Consider the following 18,512-nt stretch of genomic DNA (forward strand, 5'->3'; position numbering starts at 1 on the left):
ATGGATCAAAACCCTCAGGTGGGTCAGATGACTCTCGTCATTATTATTTGCTGCTTTTTGGAAGGCGTTGCTACTGGTACACATGCAGTGACACCATACTGACTTCCTCTCATGTACTTGCAGCTCAGCGGCTCCAAGGCCCAAAAAAAGGTCAGGGACCACTGCTCATTTCCCACCGAGAAAGCTCTGCTTGAGATGAAGATGCTAACTGGCAAACGAAACCACATTGGGCCCTGCAGGAGACTCCATCTTTCCTGTGCTCAACTACAGAGATTAACTGGAGCAGAGGGGAGAGGGAAGAGGACATTTCAACCTAAAATTCACAACTAATTCCACAATTTTACCTGATTTCCATGTTTTCCCTCTATTATGTCTGAGGTCAGCTTACAGGCATGAGGGTGAGAAACAGCAGGCCCAAAGCCCTACAGAGGCCTGCCGCTCTATCAGACATCCAAGAACAGTTGGGGAGGGGGTGGGGGTGACCCTGGGTGCCTCTGAAGCATCACTCTGCATTGGCCACATCCCCCAGTCTTCAGAGAAAAATCAGTAGTCTACCCTCAGCGTTGTACTCAAACTCATGGAGGTGAGGTGGTAGGTAGGGCAAGTACAAAAGGCTTTCTCAGCTGTGGACCCTTGGCTTCGGAATACTCTCCTTGAGAGGGTCCCCTGGTTCCTGATCCGTTGATCCTCAGGTGCAACGTCAAAACGCTTTGAATTTTTATTCCACTTCTTATTCAGCCATTTTAGTATCTTTTATGGCCTTACTGGCCTGCATTTCACTTGGTGGGCTTCTGTATTTTTAACATGCTTTTGTTTTTACGCTGGAGCCTTTGGCTGCTGGATTTCTTTTGCTGTTTGAATTAGTTTTGCTTACTTTCAACTGTTTTAATTTTATGTTGTGAGAGCTGCCTTGAGCGGCTTCCTGCAGAAGGAGCATATACAGTGTGGTCAATAGGTGAGACAGACTTTATGCCCCCGCAACAGTCCACAAGGCTTTGCTCAAGGGGTGCGGGGGAGGGAAGAGCAATGAACAAGAGGTATGCTCTCAGAATTTGGAGTCACAACCTTCGAGTGGCCACAGGCTATGCACAGAATGCCAGAGGCAGCAAGGATGTTTTGCTACTTCCATATAAACTGCAGAAATCAAGGAGCCAGACTAAGGGTGATTGGCCAAGGTCACCTGATGAGGTTTGTGGCTGAGTGGGGATTTGAACTGGGGTCTCCTCAGTCCTGCTATGATAGATGAACCACTAATACCATATGGGCTCCATGCACTAAGTGATTTTGTTATGTTGTAGATTGTCACACTTCTTTCTACATCTCAAACTGAAGTTGCGTTCTGCTTTTATATATTTAGAACAGGATTCCCCCAGCACGCTACCTGCCAACACTGTTCCTGGAGTCCAAGTGTTTTTTGGAAGTGAGCATGGCCAGGTGCAGCTTTTGCCCAGTTTATATTTGAAATAACATCGCAATATAATAAGCCATTAAAAACAAGCCACTGGACGTAACAACATAAAAACTATAAAACATAAGCAGACCATTAAAAAGCTGGTAAGATAAATCTCCTAATTAGAAGTCTGGTTAAAAAAATGTGTTTTTGGCATTTCACCTAAAACAAAGTAAAGTAGATGCCAGGTGAGGAGAAAGGGGAAAGGTGTTCCAGAGGTGAGTTGCCAACACAGAAAATGCCCTGCCTCACCTCTGAAGGTAGGGACAGAGATGGCAGGGCTTGAGAAGCAGATCTTGAGTGCCAGGCTAGATATTATGGGAATGGACAGTCCTTCAAGTACCATTCTTTTGGCCCAAAAATTTAAGGCAGTCACAACTAAAAAATGGAATGCAACTATTTGGGGGGAAAATAAAGCACCAACACCAAACAATCAAAACCATAAAACCATTAAAAACCTCTCAACAGAAAAAGCCAATGAACACAACAAACCGAGCCGTTTCAGAAAGTTCTAAGAGGGCCGATCATCTGGATCAAGGATCTCTCCTTCCGCAGGGAATTCCACACTTGAAAAGCCGCTACCAAAAAGACTCATGCCCTGAACATGCTACAAAGAAATGCCAAATCTACACTAGCACCAAGAATTACTAGCTGGCAACATCAAGTGGTGCTATACATTTCACACAGCTACCTCCAAGGTGACAACTGAGATGTGGTATTCCAGGTTAGCTATCAATCGAGGAAATATGCAGATGTATATAAATACAAGCAGTTAATGACGCTGTAAAAGGGCAGATATTTAGTCAGCTCAAAGTTCTGCCGGTGGTTATTCTGCTAGAAACTAACTGCCCTCAAAACCAGCATCCAACAGGAAGGGGAAAGAGACCTTTGCAAAACCCCATTTCTCCCATGTCTAGGCAAGCAGGGCTCAATCTGTTTCAGACTCACCCAGAGACTGGACCCCCATCTCTAGGGCTGCTGATGGGCCAATGGAATGTGAGAGTGGGGGCTGGGGGCCACTTCCCCCCGGGCCGTTTCTGCTATGGGGAGCCTGAGGTCAAGTCAACCCTCACAGGAACCTAATTTTAAAACGCCACCAAACCAAGGCACAGCAGAACATGGAGTTATTTTTACCGATAGAACCAGACTGCTCGGAACGCAGCCTGGCTCACATGTGCTCAGTGTGGTTAGCCTGTTTTCTCAAGATGTCTGCAAGGCTTGCAATGCTGGGTAGGTCAAGCACCCTGGCCTCTGCATAAAGGCCAATGGGAAAGGACCTTGCCGCTGCTGCAAAGCTGTCAATCTGGGCTGCTAAAAAAGGCAGCAGTATTGGGGGGGGGGGTCATCATCCACCTGTAAGGAAGCATTCTCATGTCCTTGGCCTCACAACTTGCCTCTGTCTTTCTGGAACTCAGCTCACCAAAGGCTGGAGGGATAAAAAAGGGAACAACAAGGTGACATTCCCATTGCATAACAGAAAGCCCTACAGAGTGCTGGGGGAAAGGCTCGCAGCTTTTGTTCTGCCTGATACACAGATCCTTCCCCCATGAGGGCTACAATCTAGCCTCAGAGAGTCTATATCCTCCAACTCAACAATACCAGAACTCAACGGGACACATGTAAACCTACCTTATACGGAATCAGACCCTTGGTCCATAAAGGTCAATATTGTCAACTCAAGACTGGCAGCGGCTCTCCAGGGTCTCCGGTGGTGATCTTTCACACTACCTACTGCCTGATCCTTTTAAACTGGAGATGCTAGGGGTTGGACCTGGGACCTTCTGCCTTGAAGCAGTGGTTCTTCCACAGAGTCGTGATCCTTCCTTGGTCCAGATCCTATTTTCAGGACCACACAGAGTTGACCACCGAACCCAGTATCTCTCCCCGGTATCAGGCACTGAAAGGCCTTGGTCAGGCATGGTACCCAGCATCCTTTCAAACTGGGACCTTGAGGTACAAAAAGCACACACTCTGCTGCTCAATACAGTGTATCCTAGCAATTCAGATCTGGAACATGCAAAGATGAGAATACCCTTGAGCATGCTTGAAATCCCATCCCCAAGTAATCACATCCAGCTCCCAAGGGAACAACTTGTAAGCTGCAACACCTGTTCATTTAGAAATTAACTGACTGCAGAGGGGCAAAGATCAACATATGCAGAAGTTGGAGGCAACCATAAGGCACACAAGTTTATCATAACCAAATGCGACCTTCAGAGCCAGGCTGAGAAATGCCCTTTGGCTGCTCTGGTGGGAAGGCATAAAAGACTGGTATGAAGGATGGAGAACACGGCCTGTATATGAGGGAAGTGATCCTGCCGGTGGCCTATGAACATCCTCCAGTGATTTACAGGAAGTATAATCCATACAGTAAAATAGAACAGTATGTCTGAGATGGGTTTGATTTCAGGAATTATAAAACAAATTATTAAAGAGAGAGAGGGAAGCCCAAGGAGTACAGATTGGAGTAAATTGGGCACAGGTGGGTGGGGGAAGGGCTTTCCCCCCCTCCAAGATGCCCTGCCACAAGGCACGGCTTCAATTAGCTCACTTGCAAAGCAGGACTTGATTTCCCCCCAAATTACAGATCTCTCTCTCTTTCTCTTGCTCACACACATACATACCACCACTTCCCTGTTAAGCAGATCTCTGGATGGCTACCAAACAGATTGATGTGGCCACCTGGAGCTGGGTTTAACACACACACCCCAGCTCATATGGGGAGGAGGGGAAAAGCCCACAGATGCTTCCCCCTCAGGAAGTGTCCAAGGATTGTGTCTCCCGGTTCTGAGAAACTATGGGATTCGTTGGGGGAGGCAGACACATACCCATTCCCAACAGAACTTGCTGGTGGGGGAGGGATTGCTGGACACTAAAGATCAAACTGCGGGAAAATACACAGAACTCAACAACTTACACAATACCGGTGGCAAAGTAAGAGAAACACAAATCTGACCAGTAAGGCACAAGCCAAGCTGGAATTAACGAGAGCTGCTCAAGAGTCCAACATACTTCCTCCATGAGGCTTGTGCAGGAGCACGGCCTGGTGGACTGGGATCCGTATTTAATTAACTAATTGAATATGGAGGGTGGGTGAGGATTAACTGCCTCCAAAACACAGCCAAGGCTGCTGGGAGCAGGGAGGACACCACAGCCTTCCTCGGGTTAACCTCACTGCCTAGGAATGGCAAAGCACCAAGGTAATTGAGAGGGGCCCAAGAGTAAGAGTGGCTCTTGTGATGCCCAACTTTGCTTCTTGCTTTTAGAAGTCAACATGATTCAGGAGTCCTGCTGGGATCCGCCACCTGCACAATATTCAGACGTCTTCCTAGGTATGAGAACCCCCCCTCCAGCAAGATCTGAAGAAGGTGACAGACCTGAACAGAAGATACACAGTCCAAGCGTGCGTGCCCCCTTTCAGCCTGCTCCTGTGCCCACATGCACAGGAGCCCTGGCCCTCCCCACCTGGCCCTGCCCATACCTTTGGGCTGAGCATTGTACACAGCAAACATGTTGATTGCCATGAGCTGCAGCATGCGGGTGCTTCCGATGGGTGGGGGGCTGTGCTCCAGCAGCGCCTGGAACTCACTCAGAACCTCTGCAGCCACTGTAGGGAACGTCTCCATTCTGCAGGTGCCAAAAAAGAGCAACATGAACATTTAAAGCCACAACCCGAGGCTGGCAAGGTTTTAGATGTCATGCCCCACACTTGTTGCTTCCTGTCAACACCTTTGCCACTCACCACCTAATTTTATAATCTGTGGGTATGCCAGCCCAATGGCTCACAGCAACTGAAAATTAGGCCGTCACCTACAGTCCATTCATTCCTCTGTATGTGTGAATCTTCTCTACCTCATATGATTGTAAAAGTAGATACTATGGGGAAGAGAAAGTAACCACCTTTAATTTGTCAGAAGAAGGGCCAGATATAAATGTAGTAGCTATGTAACAATTTCTCAATAAGAACAGCCAGCAAGACACTCTTGAGAAGTTCCTCAAGCACAGCCAAGGTGACCGAGGGAGGCCTCCTGACTCTCTGAAGAGCCTGTTCTCAACCCCTCCAAAGTCCTGCCTAACACGTTTCCGCTTTCAGAAATGAAGGAACTACACTGAGCATTTCTCTGCCATTCCCGTCCAGCAGGCACACTAGTGTGATACGAAGCCACAAATCACAGGCCTCCAGCGCTCAGTGACTGCTTCAGAAAGTCCATAGGTCTCCCAGCAGGGCATGAACAAAAGGCAGCGGCAAATCTGTCCAAAACATTACGGCTCTCAGCCTTACGCCCTCATTTCGAAGAGAATCATCCCGACCTTCCAGACAGAGTGGTACTATGAAGAGTGTGAAGAGAATGCTGTTATTTTAGAAGTGGTCTCTGAGAAGAGATGGAGCAACAACTTCCATGTTCATTGCAAGGAAGTGGTGTGAATGTGTGTGTGTTGCACGCACATGCACCAAACACCATACATGGACCCAAGTGGGCCTTTTGGCCATTCCCTTTCCAGTTTTTAAAAAAAAGAAATCGAAATCCAATTTGGTGCAGGGGGAGCACAGGGCAAGTTAAGCATTTATTTAATGTGTCCCATAACGGCCAACAAGGGCAGCCCTCTTCAGATAGATGCCCAGTTGCCCCTAGATGCCAAGAGAAGGGGCTTGCTCTCTGCCAGGAGGCTCTCCTGGAATGGCATGCCAATCATTCTGCAGTTGGGGGAAGGAAAAGTTGGCAATGCAGGACTGCTCAACACTGAAATGCTAATTCAAAAAAATCAATTTGCAAGAAAAACTCCAGGAAGAGAGGCTTATTTATGAGGATCAGCCATGGGAACTAAATGGAACCTCCAAGTACTGAGGCAGCCTACCTTTAAATATTGTGTGGACAAACAAGAGGGAGAGCTTTTCACCTCCGGGCCCTTCTTTGAGGGCTTCCTAAAGGCATCTCATAGGATAAGACAGGCCAGGGATGTGATACATTAGGGCAGTTTTTGCACGAGATCAAGGGGCATAGGTAGAGCTCTATTGTTGTAGTTGTTGCCCCGACCTCACCCACAGCTCAAAAAAATTGACAGGCCCACCCCTGCCTTGCCCTCAAGAGAAGGCTGAAGGGGCCAGGCCTGCCGGCTTCACGCCCTGTGCCCTCAGCTCCAAACACAAGCCCAGTTGCTAACAATATTAAATTCCAAAAGGCCTCGTAATGTAGGAAAATAAAACAAACATCCTGCAGCCTTACCCAATCCTGGTAAACAGCTTCCCATGGGCATGTAGAAAACTCAGGACAAGCCTTTTGTTCAGCTGCATGGGGAAGAAAAAAAAAAGAGATGGCAAAGAAGATGAGAAAACAATTTAAACTCACTCTCTTTCTCCCCTTTCCTGTGAACGAGCTCACGGTCCCGGGTGACAGGATAACCTGGCCGGGATGTGGGGGTGGGTAGGCAGATGGGAACCAAATGGCCGTGCCCCGGCCCTCTTCTGCGAGTGCCAAACAGCTGGGCTGGGGATCCACGCCAAGTGTACGGCACCCTCTGCTGGCGGCCAGCTACCTCTGCAAAGGGCTCGCGCAAGCAGGGAGAGAACTTCCTCTTCCCAACCTCTGCTGGGACTCATTGGGTCCCCATCCCCCTACTGCAGCGGAGTTCTGTTTGCAAGCAAAGAGCCCACAAAACAACCAGCCCTGCAAGGAAAACAGAGTGACTGGAGCGCAGCTTGGAGAGTAAGGGAGATTTTTTTCAAAGCTGACATGGGAAGAGGAAAGTACAATGGCCTGGACCACAAACATAGTACATATTGCCCAATTTAGCAAGTGTGCCAGCAGCCCCATCCACCCAGCACTGCCCCTTCCCCCCTCAACACAGAGGAAAGCAATACACCTGGACACCATCATGGCTTACTGCCAATCCAGCCCCCAAAAGAGTCATCCAACCCTTGAGCCACAGCACAACTTCCCATAATATTTCCTGGCTTCTTCCAAGCTGGATTTGCTCCTGCACCCCCTCACCCCCCGCCCGGCACGTCTCCAGAGGGACAGTGTGTGTAGTGCTTAGAGTCCTGGGCAAAACTCCCTACTTGCACGAAACTCATTGGGCATCCTTGGCCAGCCACATGCACTCTAACATACCTCATGGGCTTGTGGTGAACACAAAATGGCATGTGTGCGCACTTACATGTAACCATCTATGTTGCCTGGAGCTCCTTGGAACAAAGGCGGGATAAATACAATCATCTCCTTGTGAGAGTGCTCAGGCTCCAATACCCCTGGGGCACACTCCCCTCTGCCGACTCTAACCATGGTCAGCTTCTTCCTCCTCAACAGTCAGCAAGTGAACACATAGGATGCTCAACCTCTGAGCCATGGGCCCCTTCTTGAGCTATGTGAACCCACTGTAGGATGAGTGTGTGCTTTCGTTCGCTCTCTCTTTTGCAGGAAATCTGCACTGTTACAACCAAGCAAAGAAACTTCATTCACAGAGAGAGTCCTGAAAACCAACAGTGGGATGGAGCACTGGATTGAGATCAGGGAGCTGAAACTGGGTGGGGGGCCCTGGGCCAGGTGCATCCTACACAAGATGGCCCTGTCTATCCTGCCATGAGCTCCCTGGAGGAAAGATGAGATAGAACATGATGCTGAAGGGAAAAAAGCAAACTGTGACTTGCCTCCCTCTCCACAGAAGCCTGAAATGTGAAGAGCTTTACTCCAAGGGAAAGGAGGCAAAGGCCGGGGGGGGGGGGGCGGAGAGGTGGTCTCCCAAATTTCTACCCAAATATTTGGTCGCCTTGCCCTAATTCTGCCTCTTGCCTCATAAGCTATTTCCCACCCCAGAGCTGGATAAGGACCCCCATTCCCTAATTTGCATTTGATGGATATACAGGAAGCAAACTGACCACTTCTAGGTACTGATATAAGAGACTGAAACATTCCAAGTCTTGGCCTCTTTGGCTAACCTTCAGAAGCCCGTGTCCTGGGCCAAGTGCTGCCTGTCTCCCCCATGGAGCTGGAAACAACACAAAGGCTCCCAAAATGGGGCAGAGGCTGTGCCCAATACTCTTCTGCCCTCCCCCCACCCCCACCCCCGGCAAGGGACACGAGGAGCGCAAGGGAAGGCACGCACCCAAGCCAGTGGCGATAAATCTGACACCACCCAACCCAGCCTGACACCACTGTGACCCCAACAAACTCGGCACTGGGGGAAAAAGAGACAGTACAAGAGGGTCAAACCCAGGCCAGTGGCTGCTTTCCAAATGACTCCTCTGTTTGTGTGACTCACCTGCCTCTTAGGCCCCTGGGAACCTCCTGCTTCTCACAGGCAGAGGGAAACAGAGACCTGGCCCTGGGAGAGGAAGCGGCATCACCTGCTTTTTGTGGCAGCCGTGGGGAAGAGGAGCACTTCCCCAAAGCTGTGGTGGCAAGCTGCACCTCTCCCACCCACAAGCCACAGAGAGGAAAAGTCCCCCCCCCCACTTCCTGCTGCCCTCACGACTCCTCTGCAACGTGGCTTTTCCAGTTGCCCTCTCACGCAGGGCCCTCGCCGTGACCTCAGGAGGGAGCTGGCAGGACATGCGCAAAGAGACTGAGGCTGTATTGAGGTCACCCCGTTACACGGCAAGATGGGACTCCAGACACCGCTGAACCTGAAACGCGGCAAAGATGTCCCCTGGTGCAAATGATCAACCTCCAGGGATAAGTTGGTGCGGAGGGATGCAGGGAAAAAACCTAAAGCTGCACATAGGCCTTCTCGGCCATGGGCCTGCTATCAACAGCAGCACCAGACAGCCTGCTTCATACCCTCACTCTGGAAACAGCAAACGTCCAGTCGAGAACAGTGGATCTGGGCACAAGAAAGCCATCCTCCCTCTGCCTGCTGCATTCTGTCCCAAGCCCAAAAGAGCCACTGCTGCTAGCTGAGGGCAGGGGAGTTCTGCTCAAGGCCTTCCTAGACCACCCCTCCACTCAGAGCCTCTGGCAGGCAGGTGGCTGGGGCCAGAGCAGCGCTTTGGGTACAAGCTCAGGCCCATCTGGCCCTGTCCCAGGAGCTGTGCTCAGCACCTGGACATTGGTTCCCAGATGGGAACAGGGGACCAAATAAGGGAAGAATTCCAACACAGCTGCCGGAGAAAGGGGGGGGGGGAGAGAGAGAGACTGTTTCAAGTTAAAAATTGTTACTTCAGGTTTAGAAGTAAAATTCTGTATCTGTTCTTTATCAAGCAAAGCTAACTTTCTCTTCATGCATCTGCACAGCAGAACGTTTCACTGGAAGGGGGTTTAAAAAGATGAGGTCTTCATCAAGTCTCTGAATATGGATGGAGGTGGCAATGATCTTATGGGAGGTGGGGGGGAAGAGGACTGACAGGACCCAAGCCTGCAGTCACAGCTGTTCCAGCAGCCAAGCACCACCACTCACAGGCCCTCCAGTTCCTGGAGCCATATTTTTGTCCATTTTCACAATTACATTGAGCAAGCTAAGACTGAACATAGAATCCAATATGCTCAACATCTTAGCATTCTCCCCCTCAATTCTTTTAAAGCAAAGATTCTATTCCTCGTCATTTGCTTGAAAGTCTGAAAGCTCAGAAGCCAAAAAGGGGCTGGGCAGGATTCTGAGCAGTGGCTTCAACGTTCTACAGCTCACTGTACCCTTCTCCACGGCTAGCTAATGCAGAGAACACTGTGCAAAAAGAACATGCACAAGCAATTGCTCGCTTGGTTGACACCAAGAATTCAGAGGGTTTTTTTTTTAAAAAAAAAAAGACCAAAAAGACACAGCTCTGGCTCAAACCAAGAGCTTGGCTTAAGGCTCTGCAGAAAGCACCAAGGACACTCCAAGATTTGACTGGGCAATCTACCCCCATTCACTAGGGCTAAAGGGTCCACCCCCTGCTTTGCAAGAAGTCCCCCTTTCAGTCAAACCGTCATCAGAGTCCCTCCCTTTCCATCTCAAATTACAGGTTTCCTTTGCATGCCTGGAAACTCTTGGTGGTAGCTTCACCCTCCCCCTTGTGGGTGGCAACAAAAGGTCAAGTGGGTTAGGCGGAGAAGGCTGCAAGCAGGTTCTATGCTAGAGTCGTGTTGATGAAAGAAGCACAGCTAGAGGGATAGGATGCAAGCTCGGTGCCTCAGGCAGCTTCTGCTCTCATGTGCTGGGAGCAGGGAGGGGAGCAACTGCTGGTTGGGGTGGGAACAACAGCCGACGTAAGCCACATGCTTTATGTCACGTCCCAAAGCCAGCACAGCCGGGCATGTGGTTTTCACGTCTAACCAGCCCAACTGCAGCCTGGCACCCGCGGCTTCCTCTCCAGAGAACTTCTCCCTCGATTAGAGGAAAGAGACTAAACCTCACAGCTTGAAATGAAACAGCTCAAGTCAAAATAAAGCCCTGAAGTGGTTTTGGTGACTGGGGTCAAGCAGCGCAGCACGGGGCGGGGGAGAGAAGCAGTGCAAAGGTTGCCAGTCAAGATGCAAGTAAGAGAACCCCAACCTGTGAACTCTTTCTGAAACAGAAAGGGAAAAAAAACTCACTGTGCAAACAAGCCCAGCCGCAGATCACGGCGATACTCTCCGAGCATGGCACAGCAAGCAAGCGAAGCACACCGAGACAGCGCTGGGCCTCCAAGTCTCTCCACTAGGCTTTGCCACCCACAAAGAAAACTGGAGTTCGGGACAGAATCATGCAAAAGGCCAGCTGCCCGGCACTGGCTTCCCACACCTAGTCAACAACTCCCAAGGAGACCTTCCTCCTCCTGGAAGGCAAACATGGGTGGGACGAGAAAGATCTTGCCAAATTGTCAGACCCCAAACTAATTCTGTACAATGCCACTTCTCATGGGATGTTGTGGGTCTGCCACTGAAGCTTTGTGAGACTGACTGTAAGGCAAGTCACAGAGAGGAAAAGTCCCCCCCCCCCATCTTCTGTTGCTGAACAGGCAGCCCAAGGACCTGCATTACCTCCTGCTGACACCCCGTCCTTAATGTCATGTGCTTCCTTGCCTGGCAGAGTCCCAGTCCCAGCTGCCCTATTTCCTTGCACGTGCACAGGTCCTGAAAATAGCCATGACCAGAACAGGAGATCCACACGACCCCCATGGGTGTCTGGGCTCCCCATTTAATTAGCCATGCTCCTCCACCCCTCAGCAAGAGCTCAAGGCAATGGGAGGTCCCCGCTGCAAGGTGTCGAACTGCCAGAAACACAAGAGAATGAGGCCGCTTGGATCGTCTGAACCAAGCTGAAAACCTTCCTCTATCAGAAGCAGCAAAACTTCAAGAGAGGCTGCTAATGACAGACTGAACCTGGAGCTTTCTACATGTGCCAACCTGCTACTGGAAAATGGGCTGGCTAGAAAGAAAGCAGCAAGAACAGCCACAACATTCTACGCAACACTCTACACTGGCAATGCTGTTCCAATCTGCTGTCCTGGGCATGCAGGACCATCCCAGCAGGGCAGCCTGTTCTGCATAACAAGAGGAACAGCACCACATAGTGGCAGGAAAGGAACGCTGCCCAGTCCAAGAGGTCCTACTCCCAGCCCCACGCTGTCGAGAGGCCCCATTAACAAAACTTCCAGAGAGAAAGCTGCATCTTGGCGACATGAGACTCACATCACTGGGGCTGAGGCTCCCGAGTCCATTGTCTTGCTCTGAGTCCCGGCCAGACTCGTGGCCCTGAGAGGAGCGGGTGTGGGAAGGATGGATCCATAGCTCCAGGCGGGTGGCATCATCACCAACAGGCCGGAAGGCGGCATTCTTCCCTTTCCCCCTCCAGCTGGGGCTCTGCTTCTGTTCCACCTGCTCAGCCTACGCAGAGGAGAGGAAAGACACAATCAGAGCAGATGCAGGGAACAGAAGGCGGCTAACAAGTTCTGGAAGAAGGTCGAGAAAGGCCCTCCCCTCCCCTTACCTTCCGCTTGATCTCTTCGAAGAGGCTCATAAGGCTTTCCTTGGCAGTGAGGATGGGGTTGCTGGCAGCCAGGCTGCGCATATAGTAGTACACGGCATCCAACTTCCTCCTCTGTAGACAGACAACCAGACGCCTATTACAACAAGAACTAGCAAATCCTCACTCGGGCCCTCTCCAGAGAAGCCAGCTAGCTTTGGGGACCTCAGGGCTCTCCTCTCCAAAGAATCAGGGGAGCAGGAGGGGATAGAGGGTAACTGGCGGGAGAATGGGGCGTTGATCCAGCAGGTTTTCCGACAAGCAACATGCACATGCCCAAAATGCATCACTCAGACCCACCCAGGGCAATGTCATGTGTCATCTGACAGCAAGTCTAACCAATCACAGCTTGGCATGGCTTTCTCAATGGTATGATACTCAGGCAATCCACGCTTGGACTGTATCTTACCGTGTAGACAGCCAGGAGAGCCAACTGATTGTACGGACGTCCATTCTTGGGGGCAACGTGCTGTGCCTTCAGGTACCAGCTGGGGAGGGAAGAGATTGTGGAACTGACGATCTAGCCTTTGTCAAGGCTAGGGACGGGACTTGGGGCTTGCTGGAATTAAATCCAGTTAGCAGGCAGGCACTCTTCTGGTCCACCCCCCTAATTGCCTGTCAGTGGTTACGGAATGCCACTGCTCCTCTTTACACTGCCCTGAACTCCTAGCTGGTGCTACGTTCCTCGCTTCTTTCAACTCCTTTCTCAAAAGCTGCCTCTCTCATCACCCATCAATTTAATTGTTTATATTTACACCCCACCTTTCTTCCATGACAGAACTCAAGTCAGCCAGAAAGTTATCCATCCCAGCATGGACTAGACCCAGGCCTGCTTAGGCCTAGAGAGGCAGCTGCATCCTGTGCTTTCCAACAGTGCCTTTGGCTTCTCCCCTTCTTTCTTGCCCGCAACTGTAACAAAGATGACAGGGTCTCAGCACCTGCCTACGTTCACATTTCATCCTTGGAGTCCCTCATCTCACGCTCGAGACTTCCCCTCTGCTGCCTTCTCTGCTGTTGAAATTCTGAATGCATGCTCCTTGGCAGCAGGGACCTCTCATCTGTTGCTCATAAAAACAGCATACGCACTTGACAGAACTGCACTAGGCACAACTGATTAATTTTAACTGCTGCCAAACTCCTTAGGCATGACGGCTAAAGCTGATTTGCTGAGCAACGAGGCCCAGTTCCATTTCTCCCTCTTGTTTTCTTCATGGTACATGGGTCTGTCAGCCACGCTCTACATTCTCTGCAGCATCCTGCCTGCCCAGTGGACCCAGGATCGCCTAGGGCCAACCCCCCCCCCCAGGATGCCTCCAGTGGCATTCTGCAAAGCAGCAGCCTTCCCCTCTCACCTGCGTGCTTTTCCGTAGTTGGCTGTGTCGCTGCCTTGCTCCCTGTACCTGCAGATGTCTCCTTGGCAGATCAGACTCCTCTGGGCGCTAATGAGAGCGTATTTTACCTGGCAAAGACACAGACAACAACTGTCATGGATACCAGCAGGCAGTTGACAACAGTGGTAGTGGAAGGCACAAAGCAGAAAGAAGAGAGGCTTCTGAAGGAAGCTCTCTCGTGGTGATGGAAGAGTTCAAAATGGTACTAGGCAAATGAGTCATTCAGCACCTTTATTTGGGAAGTACTTTGACCATTCCACTTTGCAAGGGTATAATTTGAGAGTGTGAGGAGTGCAACACTTGACCTACAGATGTGCAATGAGAGAAGACAGCCCCCCTCCAACCAGAGTCGCAGTCACCATGCACTTGGCCTGTTGCATGCTCCTCCTCACTCAACAGGGAAAAAAGGTGTCAACCTCCCTGGGCAATATGCATGACTGCGTATCCCCATACGTTCCTGCCCAGGAGTTACGATCACAGAGGAGAAGCCCTCCTGACTGTCCCATCAACCAAAGATCAGTTGGTGGGTATATGAGAGAAGGGCCTTTTCAGTGGCAGCCTCAATAATATGGAACAATCTCTTTAGGGAAATGTCCCCAGACCTCTCACTCTGAAGACTGCTTTTTTCAGGATGGTTTGTTTAGCCAGTTTTTTTAATGTATTGGTAGCTTTAAATTGTGTGTAAGCTGTCTCGAGCTCCATATGGTGGGAAAGGCAGTTAATAAATGTTTTAAACAGACAAACATAAATATGTCATCTCTCAGGTGGAATAGACGAAGACCCCTCAAGATAATTTTTCTACATAGACTGATGCCTAGCTGAGCTGGGCACTTTGGGCCCAAAACTTTCTGTGCACATGGGAACTGTGCTCAGACTGCTTGCCGGGGATAGATCCCCAAATCTGAATCCACCCCAAGGGGGTGCCTTCCTGCCCCAGTCTCCACCCTGTGCCACATTCTGCACGGCCAACTTCTTGCCCTCTTTACCTGCTGCCTCACAAGCCCTCATAGTCTTGCTGCTGGTGTCTCTTTTACTGTTCTTACAGATACCAAGGGATGCTCTGGCCCCCACAGCAATGACAGGCACTGGCTGCTCACTCGCCCCAGGCTTCTTTTGCCTTCTGTGCACTATTCTCAGCTTTTCTCTCTTTTTTCTGCCCCACCACTTGAATTTCTTTTAGGTCATCGTTCCATCCTAGTCCCTTTGCTTTTCATCTTGCAGCTGCTTTAAGTCCCTCCCTCCAGGTTTCACACACTTCAAATGTATCTCTCGCTCTCTCTTTTGCTAAGCAAGCTTCTTTCTGTACATTTATTCATTCTTTTTCCTTTCTGGTTTTCTCTTTTTCTCTTACTAGTTTTCTTCACCATGCCCTCCCTTTCTTTTCAAGCTCGTGTAACAACTTTATGAACGTCTAGTCAGCCCCTCTATGTTCAATGGGGTTTACTCATGGGTAAGTGTGCTCAGGCCTGCAGATTTACAGTGAAATCCTAAGCAGAGTTACTCCAGTTTAAGCCCACTGATTTCGATGGACTTCGAATGGAATAACTCAGTTTAGGATTTCACTGTTAGTCAGCTATTTGAAGATAATGTTTGGCATTCATGGTCCTTCCCCTTGCCCACTTACTCCTCTGAAGCATTGTCTTCCCCTCTCTCCTCATTCTCACATCCCTCTTCTATCTGCCTCATTCAAACCTTCTCTTCTTTCTCTACTGTACATTTTAGCCTCTCTTTTCCCAGCTGCTTATTGTTCTTGTTTTGAGTCTGCTTTTTCCCCGCCTCTCAGTCCCTCCCACTGCTTCCCTGTCACTCTCTCTCTTCATGTGCAAGAGCTCTTGAACATTCTATTTTCTTTTAAACAGTTTTCATTATTGGCTTTCCAGCAAAGCTGCTCTTGTATTTTCAATTGTTTCCTGCTTCCTAACTCATGGGACCAATCTTCTGCTCTTCTTTTGCTCCACTTCTCTTCTGCCTCAGTTGCAGATTGTTCTATTCTCTCTCTCTGCAACATCCTCTGGGCTTTGGAAGATGCATGCTTCCTGGCTCATCTGTCCCTCTCATCTGTCCAAGGGATTCTTTTTCACTTCCGTTAATGGTAAGTCACAGTCCATCCCATTCTCTACTAAAAATACAGCCTTGGGCCCTCATCTCTATAAGTCTCCTTCCTCTTAGTCTTCTTATTCATTCTTGTAACATTATCTCATTTATACTGACAATGTGTAGTTTAACTTCTTCTGATCTATATTTCTCTATCTCCTCCTAATATTTCTATTTACCTTAAGGCCTTTTCCTTACTGTTAAAGTATTCAAAATCAAGCAACTGCTTTGTCCTCTACCTTCTCTAGTAGTACTTCCTTCTATGGCTACTCCTCCTTCTCAGTACTGAACCTTGATACCCCTTTGATTTCTCTGGACTTTTCTTCTTTTCTTGCCCTTTCCAGCTCTGAATAATCAATTTCCTTTGGCCACAAACATGCATGTTTCTTCTTTTATCCCCTCTTGGCTTTACTGCTGTAATTCTCTGCTTTTTGGCTTTCCATTCCTATTTTGGTCCCCTTTTCTTTTCCTTCATTCGCTCCTTCTCCACTCTACCGCTATGTTCCTCTTAGCCAAATCTTTGACTGCTTCTTCCATTTTAGACCTCCATCCTTTCTCACTTGATCATTTTGTCTGGAGCCCTTCCCACCATCCATATCTGCACCTCTCTCCCCTTGTAACTATTTAAGCAGTATCTGAAAATGTGTCACTTCTCTCAAACTTCTGGCTTCTACTCTCTGATGCCAGTCTTCTCCTCTCCCCCTACTCCCTTTTGGACACCCTCACATTATCTTTTTAGCTGATGAACCTGCATACTATTTGTACAGAGCATGCATGTTATTTGTACTCTTCAGACACAACACAATTGTCAAATGAACCCCAGCTTAGAGACGTCATTGTCATGGTTATTGCACCTGATTGCTTTCCCACCTTCGCCAAAATTTCTGATCTCTACTGGCATCCCTGCCCACAGAGACAGTAACTTCTAAGGGCCAAACTAGATGTAAATGGGGGCCATGAGAATGGCATCATTTTTAAGTGATTCAAAACTGTAGTGACTACAGAGCAGCACTACCTTTTCCAGTGCTAAAACAGCCGAGGGGGGCGTTCTGGCCATTTTGACACTTGGTAAGGTGGGGGGACTGCCTCACCTCCCTGTGCTGGGGGTCCAATCAGGACCAAGTCCTTGTGGCATTTTGACAAGGGTAGTGGAATCCCCATAGCAGGCACTAGGATGCCATGACATCTATTTAGCTCTAAAGAACAGCACAGCAAAGGCCTACTTGGCTGCCACCCATGCAACTTCCAGCCTCCCTGGCTGCAGCTCAAGCAAGACCCGCATATGTTCCTGGCTGGGAATGGCCTCCGGACTCACCATCTTCTGCAAGGGCTTGCTACGAACAGCCATGCCATCCATATAGTCCTCCAGCTTGAACTGGTATGACACTTGCAGCTTCTGCAGCAAACTGTCAAAGAAAAGTGTGCCCTGTGAAGGGGAGAAAGGTGTCAGGAAGGGAGGAAGACTCTCTACATCTAGTACAGTCTCCCCTAGCAGGCGATTAGTGTCCAAGACAGCCAAGAGCACCTCCAGCTCAGAGGCAGAGAGATCCTTAAATGTCTCTGATTTGGGGGGGGGGTCAGAAGACAGACTGCTAAACAATTTACAATAGCTCACTTCACCCCAGCTGAGATTCTTGCCAAGAACACTGGTTTAGGATGCCCTTGGTCTGATAGAGCAAAGCAGTTCTTATCCTGTTCAGCAAGCATGACAACACTGTTGACTATAATACTGTGTGCTGACTTTTGCTATAATTAAGCTCTAACTGGACAGTTTCTCAGCATTAAGTTTTGTTTTAGCTCTGTATTGGATTTCTCCTCATTTCAAATTCCTATTGTATTGTTTATTGAATGTCCCAACTACTGATTGTATTGACTTACACTATGTATTCTGCCTTGAGTCTCAATGAGAAAGGCAGACTATAAAGAGACGATAAAGGGAAAGGCAGACTATAAAGACAGCCAATATGGTGCAGTGGTTAAGAGCAGCAGGACTCTAATCTGGAGAGCCAGGTCTGACTCCCCACTCCTCTGTTTGAAGCCAGCTGGGTGACCTTGGGCCAGTCACAGCTCTCTCAGAGCTCTCTCAGCCCCATCCACCTCCCAAGGTGATTGTCGTGAGGATAATAACAACACACCTTGTAAACTGCTCTGAGTGGGCATTAAGTTGTCCTGATGGGTAGTATATAAATTGAATGTTGTTGTTGTTGTTGTTGTTATTATAAATAATGTAAATAAATAAATAAAATAAAAAATGCAGGATCCCTTCAAACAGATTGTCCATGGAATGCTAAAAGAATCCAAACACCGTCTCTTGGTTTATATGTTTAAAACACACTAGTGGATCTGTGAAAATAACAGTCTGTGCTAGACTGAAGTCAATCCTCCCATGCTTCAGATGCTCAATTCACAACCGACACCAGCACTTAGACACAACAGGGAAGCTGAAATGATACTGCCAAAGTCCAACCAGCTCCTGCACATCAGGCAGAGCACAAGTCAGGCTTCCACTGTGGGCTATTTTGTAAGTAACACAGAGAAAGACCCTTGGAAAATTTCCAGATTGTTGTTTGTCCTCTGTAGCCATGAAGCAGCAAACCTATATGCATACCACCAAAGGAGCATGCAGGCGATTGCACTGCTGATTCAATCAGCTGCTTCTC

General features: G+C 49.1%; 1 protein-coding gene across 3 annotated transcripts in view; it reads right to left on the reverse strand.

Moving 5' to 3' along the window:
* The window catches only part of SMG6 (SMG6 nonsense mediated mRNA decay factor), a 98,953-nt gene that overhangs the window by 73,760 nt on the left and 6,681 nt on the right, over positions 1–18,512 (reverse strand). For 2 of the 3 annotated variants that reach the window (XM_055001784.1, XM_055001785.1), the window contains 7 exons: positions 17,168–17,278; positions 13,720–13,826; positions 12,777–12,855; positions 12,332–12,442; positions 12,034–12,228; positions 6,676–6,737; positions 4,932–5,077 (listed from right to left, as the gene is read on the reverse strand). In XM_055001784.1, the coding sequence (XP_054857759.1) occupies positions 4,932–5,077; positions 6,676–6,737; positions 12,034–12,228; positions 12,332–12,442; positions 12,777–12,855; positions 13,720–13,826; positions 17,168–17,278 (811 nt within the window). Of the gene's footprint in view, positions 1–4,931; positions 5,078–6,675; positions 6,738–6,798; positions 6,858–12,033; positions 12,229–12,331; positions 12,443–12,776; positions 12,856–13,719; positions 13,827–17,167; positions 17,279–18,512 lie in introns of those variants that run through there. The other variant, XM_055001786.1, reaches the window with a different exon arrangement.

This window comes from Eublepharis macularius, chromosome 17, assembly GCF_028583425.1.
Source record: "Eublepharis macularius isolate TG4126 chromosome 17, MPM_Emac_v1.0, whole genome shotgun sequence".
NCBI classification, from domain to species: Eukaryota; Metazoa; Chordata; class Lepidosauria; order Squamata; family Eublepharidae; genus Eublepharis; species Eublepharis macularius.